This window comes from Euphorbia lathyris, chromosome 4 (assembly GCF_963576675.1).
Source record: "Euphorbia lathyris chromosome 4, ddEupLath1.1, whole genome shotgun sequence".
NCBI classification, from domain to species: domain Eukaryota; kingdom Viridiplantae; phylum Streptophyta; class Magnoliopsida; order Malpighiales; family Euphorbiaceae; genus Euphorbia; species Euphorbia lathyris.
The window spans coordinates 85493955-85502957 of NC_088913.1; the positions used below are offsets into that span (position 1 = coordinate 85493955).

At 30.8% G+C, this 9003-nt stretch overlaps 1 protein-coding gene across 1 annotated transcript; it reads right to left on the minus strand.

The window, feature by feature from the left end:
* Positions 1-1789: 1789 nt before the first annotated feature.
* Positions 1790-8299, minus strand: LOC136226808 (laccase-5-like). Its single transcript, XM_066015463.1, has 6 exons — positions 8171-8299; positions 7162-7313; positions 5475-5719; positions 4572-4700; positions 2937-3896; positions 1790-2081 (listed from the first exon to the last, which is right to left on the minus strand). The coding sequence occupies exons 1-6, from the start codon at positions 8273-8275 to the stop codon at positions 1951-1953; spliced, it is 1722 nt and encodes a 573-aa protein (XP_065871535.1). The 5' UTR covers positions 8276-8299; the 3' UTR covers positions 1790-1950.
* Between the last annotated feature and the right edge of the window lie 704 nt (positions 8300-9003).

Genomic DNA, 9003 nt, shown 5'->3' on the forward strand with positions numbered 1-9003 from the left:
GCTGACATGGATAAAATATTCAATAATTTAGTCAAACTTTCTCATATCATAATTTCCTCAATTCTATAACGATTTTTTCTTGATTTGGATATTAATATTACAATGGTGTAAAATTCAAGGATTTTTATGAGAAAATGAATTTCAAAATTTATTAATAGCATTATAGTTCAGGCGTCACGAACTAATTTATGTCAACACTTAATAACTTTAGTTAAATTGTTATGAAGATAACACGTTTTAGTCATAATTAGTGACTTTTTAAACATATAAAGTTTTCATATTGGCATGTATACTTTTGGATATATATATATATACACAGGTAAAACATATAATTATTTACTTCTAACACATTTGTCCTACATCTTTCTCTTGCAGTGTCACGGTGATATTTAGAGGTGGTCTAGATGATAGAGAAGCGTTAGCGCTCGGGACAAGAATATCGGAAAATCAAGACGTGAACATTACGCTAATGGTTGTGACTTCAATTAAATATAGGGAATCAAAGTGTGAGATAGATTTGGAGCAACATTTGGATGAGAAAATTGTGAAGGAATTTATTGAGAAAAACATGAACAATGAGGCAAATAAGTGGCATGAAATGGAAGTAAATGATGGAATACAAATGATGGAAATGGTACAACTTATAGAGAGCAAGTATGATTTAGTGATTGTAGGGAAAAATCCAAGAATTGAAATTGATGAAACTATTATGGAATGGATGGAAAATCCTGAATTAGGAGTTGTTGGAGATATGTTTGCAACATCTCCTAATTGTAAAGATAAAGATTTATCAGTTTTAGTTATGCAACATTATAGAGCACATGAAGATCTTACAAAAAGTTGTAGTCATAAAAGTGATGTGTATTCAACATGGATATAATAAATAATATTGTTTTTTACTTCACAACATGTCTGAACCATACTTCTATGTTCAGCTTCTGCTTATGATCTTCTCACAACAGTTTTCTTTTTATTTATCTTTTATTTTTTGTTTTTTATCATGGTATTTTTAATTTAAAATACTAGAAAATTATGTTTTTAATTATTGTTTTGTCAATCCGTTAATTCATCCATTTTTTAAAAAATGTGTTTATTGATATAAAAACTGCTTATTGGATATTGTTTGAATTTTTTTGACAAGCATATAACACTTGTAAAAAAATTCCATAACTGTGCCTATAAAATATTATTTTTACTGGTGGAATCAAAATTTTAATTTTAGGATGCAACCGCGGTATATCTAAACATTTCCTTTCTAAATAAAGAACCATCCGAAACCATCGTTAATTCTAGCGGTCGGAGTGCAACAGATTCGGTGCCCTCTCTCGTCCCTTCGCCTAACATTACTCCAATTTAGAGGGTACTCAATTTTCTCTTATTATTTGCATTTTCATATTAAAACGAGAGTTAAGAAACTATTGTTTGTCTTTTGCCTTTCAGACATGAAAATTAGTTTTTCTAATAGCAGAAAATCCCAACTTTTCTAATAGCAAACAACAAACAACATGTAAACCAAACAAAGTCGTTCAAAATTATATTTTATCAATTTAACAAACAAAATAATAAAATGTAATATATCATCCATAAAACTTGGAGCATTCAAAGAAGTAAATTTTTTTTATTATTATTACATTCTAAATGCAATTACAACAAAGAAACATTGGGGTAATTAAGATGGTAACTAATTTTTCAAAATGCACCATCTTCTTCTCTAAACCCATTTTAATCTCAACCAATTACAAAAAAAAAAAAAAAAAAAAAAAAAAATTAAGAAACTATTATCCCCAAATGCAGGGAAAACCAACAAGAAAAATAAAATGATACTCTAAAAATGGAATATTAATGAACAAAAAAAAACAATTATCCCCTATTTATGGGCATCTAATTTTTAATTGGTACACATTTTTTTTTATGTATATATATAATTATGATTATGAATGTTAATCTTAATTAACATAATGGGTAATCAGCTGGAGGAGGCTCTAGAGTCTGTAATTCTCCAATTCCATCTTCTACTAAGAAAGCCATGGCCAAACCCCATGATATATGAACATCCAAGTGACAATGCATTATCCATACACCTATTTCCATTTCAAAATTATAATAATGTTAACATTGTAAAAATTAAGAGAATAAAATGCAAATTTGCCTATATAATTTATGTATTTAAGGGTAAAAATGACTTTTTAAGTTGAGAGACGGATATAAATTTGGTTCGGGGCTTTTTTTTGGGTCTGTGGTGGGGGTGCCAGTATAGCTGGGATGTCCGCCGCTTACCCTTACTCGCTAACCAATCTTTAATCAAAAAAAGTTGAGAGACGGATCAATTTGGTATGAATCGAATTTTAGGTATCAACCGAATTTTAAAAATAGTAATATTTGACAAATTAGTCTAAATACAATCGTTTTAGTACCTAAATTTTGTAAAACCTAAAGCTAATTTGTCAAATATTATTAACTTCAAGACTGAGTTGATATTTAAAATTTGTTTCTTACTATATTGATCCGCCTATCAATTTTAAGGGAAACAAGGACCGGGTCATTGGAAGACCTCCCATACATTTTTGCGACATGTATCATTTTTTTCATAAAAGCGACACGTAGCGCAAAATGCATTGGGGTTCCTCAAAAGAACTCGGTCGTTCCTATAATTTCCCCAATTTCGGAAGTCATTTCAACTCTTAATTCAATAATTTATAGAAGAATAATGTTCAACTTTTATTTAGTGGTGTAGCCAGGGACGAGGGTTTAGCGGTGCCTTTGCACCAACCTTAAAACCTCTTCCAAGGTAATGAGTCGTCAGCAACCGCTCATTTTTTAGGGGATTTCGGTGGCCAACAATCTCCCACCACTATTGTATGAATCATTATTTTAGAGTTAATCGTTATGTCATTTTCAACGATAAAAGTTAACTTGGTAATGCGAAAAGAATTTACCTGGATTATCGGTGACGAATCTAATGACGGCCCACCCGTTAGAAGGGACCGCAACAGTATTCCTCATAGGTGGATCAACAAGGTTGAATTTAGATGTATCTTTCTTAGGATTAAAATTCCCAAATCCTTCTGCTATGATATAAAAATCATATCCATGGAGATGAATCGGGTGATTTTCAGGTGTAACAATACTTGTATCTTGTAAAACCACTTGAACCTTTGATCCATACTTCAAGTTATAAAGTTTTGTCCCTAAAATTGGCTGCCAGAGCGATTGGCTTACATTTCCCGTGTAATCAAATTTCACTGGCGGCTTCGCTGGAAAATCAGTTGTGAAAACCCCCGAAATCTTTTGCATATGAGCTTGGAGCAAAGAGAAGTTCGAAGGTAAAACAAATGACACATTGTTCATACTAGCACTAAATCGGGTACCATTAATCGGTCCTTGGCATCGCCTAGCCCGAACATTCTTCGGACATCTTTGGATTCCTAAGCCTATTGTGAAGACAAGATTCTCATCGATGTCAGTTGGAACCTCAACTTTCCGTAGACTTTTAAAGCTCCGGCTGAAGGCAGTGACCGTCGGAGTATCATTGAAGGCAGGTAATTGCGGCATAATTGGCTTGGTTGTTAGGCATTTAGCAGGGCAAGCAGCAGAGGTGTATTCAAGAATAGCAGTAGTCGTAGTATTATCGAACGGAGCATTTTGTGTGCTTTGGTAGGCGCGTGCTGCCATGTAGTACCGTGATGGTAGTTGGTTGCCTGAGATTAGAACGTCGGTGGTTTGTCCGGGTCCTAACATGATTGTTGATGTACTAAAGGGTTTGAGATACGAGGCATCAGCTCCGACAACTGTCATCTTATGGTTGGCAATAGAGAAAAAAAGCGGCTGATTGAGTGCAGCGTTGATTACTCGGAGGAGGTTAGTCTCGCCGGAGCCAATTGGAACAATAACCGTATCTGCATATATAATAGATTGATTGAAAAGATAAGTACTCTTTGAAATTATGTAAGATAAATATGATAATTAATTTTTTAACACGATATATAAAGACAATTTGCTTGACACGGTCATATTTTGATTGCATTTATATAATATATAAATTATATATAGATTATATAATATGATTATGATGTTCTAGACGGTCTTAGCCTAGAAAGAGAATCCGAGGATACAATTGTACCGTCAAACCCTCTTTCCTAGCTTCACGACTGACGACAACCCGTTTTGACGACGCTAAACATGCGATTAAATTTTCAATGTTACTGTTAAGATTTTATGGTTTTCTATTGCAACAGTCCAAGGATTGTGGGCTTTAACCCATCAAGTACTATACTTAGGCTCATCAACTCTTATGGGCTCAACTGGTGTGCCCTTTGGGGCTATATAGCCCATTTGGTTAATTAGCCACTAATTCGTAGTAATTTGAGTATTATCTTTTAAAAACTAATTTGAATATTACTTTTTTCATAATACTAATTTAAATATTGCAACCAGGGTTATGTAAAAATATAAAAAATATATTTCATGTGATTATATATGATATAAAAAATATAAAAATAATAATCAAATTAAGCGATTTATGTTAAGTGAATTTATTTTTGTAAATCATGTTACTGTGTGAGAATACGTACCTTGACTAGAACACTTATAAAGATCACCAGGTTGACCATTAATGGTATAAGCATCGGAATTGTTTGGGGCACCTCCCGTTCTAGTTGCCTCTCTCACCACATCAACGGGATTTCCATCCCACCATTCCCCTATTGATTAGTGTAACCACAATAAAAAAAAATTAGTAATAAATTAACAACATAATTAACTATACTAATCATTGGTTAATATGTTATTAATTAACTGATTGATTGGTATAGTATCAAGGATAATTTTTGTTCTTTAAAATTAATTAGTATATCAATTTGACCCTTAAGATCAAATTAGTCCAAAATGACACGTGATTGTATAAGCATGAAATAGTGATACGTGTTAAATTACTATCAATCATATATGAATACATGGTCAGATAGCTTCTAAAATTATCAAATCAAATTGTGGATATCAATATGATGGTAGGATTTGATAAATTAATTTCAAATAAAATCAATTTTACCATCTAAAATTTGTAAAATTTTAAACTAATTTTTTTAAATATTATCAACTTGAAGGTTGAGATGATATCTATACAATTCAATTTTGAATTAAATTGAACTCGGTTTCTTATTTTAGAAACCATTTTGACTCTTAATTCAGTCATATATTAGTATGTGTTATTTTGAACTATTTGAATCTTATACCAAGTTGAAAAATCAAATTGATATCCAAACTCGAGTTTAAACTATATTAATTCTAGTAGTCAATTTCAAAAGAAGTTCTATAATGGTTCGAGATCAAATGGTTCTGAACCACTCAGATTACAACATGTTCAACATTTGTGCTGATTTTATTGACACGTAACAATCTGAATGATCCAAAACAAATCGATTCTAAATCATACAACTTCAAAGACCGAATTGATCCTCGAAAAGTATATGGCTTACCGAGAAGAATGGGTGTCTCTCTTTTGGGTTTAGGAAAAGGGTATGAAACTCCTTGAGGTGGGTAGATAATGAGTGCACCATAGACAGTGGCTCGGAGCCAAGAGCTATGAGCATGCCACCAAAGGGTTCCTATTTGGCCTTGAATGGTGAACCTGTATGTGTAACTTGCTCCAGGTCTAATTGGACACTGTGTCACAAATTCTGGACCATCTGCCCATCCTGTTCTCATTTGCCTTATTCCATGCCTACAAACATAATTATCAATTTACTATTAATTAATCATGATGATTTCAACCTTCATATATTTTAGAATAATCTAAATTCAAATTAAATTTATTAAATTAATTCGGAATGATATTGTATAATTATGATGTGATAAAGCATCTGGGCCCAAGCCCATAAACGCTAATACTATAAAGTATGCGGAAGGCATTCGCAGTGATTGAAATACCCATCAAACCCCTTCATTTTATCATAAAGGGGGGCAAAATGGACATTTGACCTCAATCATTACCAGTTCATGGGCCGGACTCGGGCTGGACCCAGCGAGCTTTTATAAAAATACTAAATCGAAGCTCAGCTCAGCCCGTTGTTAATTTAAGAGGGCACGGGCTCAAAAATCGGGTGAATTACATGAATATCATAATTAAGTACAAAATTACAACTAAGTCCTATCACCAAACTTAATTCTTAATGTGTCATTATTCTCTATATATTATGATTTTACACCATAATTTAAAAAATTTAGACTCAAATTCATAAATCATAAACCCTAGAAAATATATTTAATCCTTAAAATATATTAAAAGTACTGATTTTACTAGTTTGACATAATCCAAAATTATGATTTGATATAGTTGTAAATAGTTTTTAAAAGATGAATTTCTGTGTAATTTTCCCAATTTCAAACCCAACATATATAAGCCCCACCTGAATATATATTTATAATTTTTAATAATAAACAATAAAAAGTTATACTTAAAAATAAATATTAATATATAAATAGGCGGGCCGTTCCAGACTGGACTGGCCCGTGCTATTTTTATAAATTCTAAACCCGCATAAAAAAATAGGTAAACTTTAACAGGCCTGGTTGAACTGGACCTAAAGATAAATTTTCATGTCCAGACCTGGCCCATGGGACACAGGTCTAGACGAGCCAAGCATGTACTTAGTAGGATCAATTTAGTTTAAAAAAATCAAAACAAGTTTGATTACATTATTGATTGTTTTATATATGTGTATAACATCATAAATTATTTTATCTCCATATAATTTATTTCGTTAATCTCTTTTTTATTTTTTAAATTAAGGATCAATTTAACTCTTAAAATTGTCTAGTAGGATCAATTTAGTTCAAAAAAAATTAAATATGAATATCAATTTAATCCTTCAACTTGCCATTTAGTGTTAAATCAGCTTAAAATAACACTTATCTATATATGATTATATATGATTAGTAATTATTTGGTACGTGTCAATTTGAATTGATTCGACCCTAGATGTCAAGTTGAATGACCAATTGATTGATACCAAACTTAATCTTGGATTAAAATGATTGTACTATTCAAGTTTAAAGTTAAATTGATCATTTATTTTATTTTTTCTTGATTCTTTCTTTAATCTAAAAATTATGAATTGAAAAAATAAATTAAGTAGACATTAGAAAATTAATAAAAAAAATTACCAATGAATAGTAAGGTTGTATCTAGCTTTATTAGTAACTTTGACAACTAAAGAGTCTCCATCATTTACTTCTAATGTTGGTCCAGGAAACATTCCATTTACTGTTATGCTATTGTGAGTTTCACACAGCCTTTTCACTTTTGTTGCTTGAACCTGCATTCACAATTACAAAAAAAAATATAATAATAATAATAATAATAATACTAATAGTAATAATAATTTGATAATAATCACTAGTCAAAATTATAAATTCACCCGGGATGGTAATTTCTAACACGATTTGTACTTTGTCTCTAATTTTTCAATTTTTTTTAATAAATTGGTTCTTAAACTTGTCAACTCGAAAGTAGTCAGTAGGAAAAATTATTAGGAGCACCAAGTTCTTCATGTCAAATGAAGGACCTCCCATACATATTTTGTTATGTGTAATATGGACTCACGCATATTAGGACTCACTATTTTAAATATTAAGTGAGACCACAATATACGTGTCCAAATGTGAATTGGGGATTGTCCGAGTGACGTACAAAATTCGGTGCTTAATATAAAAACTCATAGTAGAAAACGAGCAAATCAATATGAGTCATGTTTTTTTTACCCGAGTTTGACTTGTTCTAAGTTGACAAATTTAAATGAGGAATTTATAAGAAAACAAATAATTTGGAATTTACGGCGGTTTATTAAATAATCTAGTTGAATTCGAATGTAAAAGAAATTCTAATATGCACCGGAAGTAATATACTCGACCTATCAAAAGAGACAATATGTACACATTTAATTCTGAATACTAATTAACTCTCATGCAGTAGTATGCATCCTTTTAGTAGAAAGTCGTCAATTGAAAAAAAAAATTCCTTTAAGGGAACGATAAACCTTTCCTATAATAACTGTTTTCACCATGCAAAACAAACCCGACACCGAACATACTTACAATAAACTCGTGAAACATATAAATCACAAAACACAATTATAACACGTAAACCCGTTTAACGAAGTTGAAGAATACGTACAATAAACTCGTGATTATGAACTTTCGCCATAGCTTCCGCCATTGATGAAGCAAGAAAGAACACAAACCCAAAGAAGAAGATGCCATTGATTGTGTTGATCTTCATTTTCTTTAAATTTTTCTTTAGGACTTTCTCTGTAAATTCTTGGTTTATGAAAAAGGTGGTGAAAGGGGGTTTATATATATAGGAAAAGTGTATGGAAAAATAGTGGTTTAAGGTTGGCAGATTAGGTTTTAATTAAGAGAAAAATTATTCCAATTTCAAAAAAAAAAAAAAAAAAATTAGTCCAACCCTATTAAAAAGTTGTTACACCCACTAAGTTAATTAATTTAATTTCTCCATATTATGCTTGCTTCATAAGTCTCTCTTATTTTTTTCAATTTTATTGGTTAATTAATTTCAACAAACTATTAATCATTAGTATTATTACTAGCTAGGTATCTAATTTCTCTTTTGATTTGGTGAAAGAAAAGAAAATAACTTTTTAATTGGGGTTTAATTTTGTTTCCTTGTAGATTTTAATTAGTTATTTGGGTTGAGAAAAGTAGAAAAAAGGTAATGTTTTCTTGTGTTTTTGTACATGTAATAGAAAGTTTCAAAGTAATTAAATAAATAATTATGTGTTTGTGTAATCATGATGTTGATTGTATTTTAATTTTTTAATTTTAATTTTAGCTTAGGAGAAAATTTTGCTGTCCAATTAAATTTTTAGTCCCCAAACTTTATTCAATTAATCGAAATGATTTAGGATGGCATGTGTGATAAACAGATTAATTTCAATTATTAACGTATGTTGAATTTGTCAGAACAGATTTTAGGTTTGTTCCTATTAA

Coding starts and splice junctions, on each gene's coding strand:
- LOC136226808 (XM_066015463.1), bottom strand. CDS start 8,275: ATGAAGATCAACACAATCAATGGCATCTTCTTCTTTGGGTTTGTGTTC. Junction 5,720..7,161: donor TACAACCTTACTATTCATTG/GTAATTTTTTTT, acceptor TTATGTTTGTAG/GCATGGAATAAGGCAAATGA. Junction 2,082..2,936: donor ATTCGTCACCGATAATCCAG/GTAAATTCTTTT, acceptor AAATGGAAATAG/GTGTATGGATAATGCATTGT.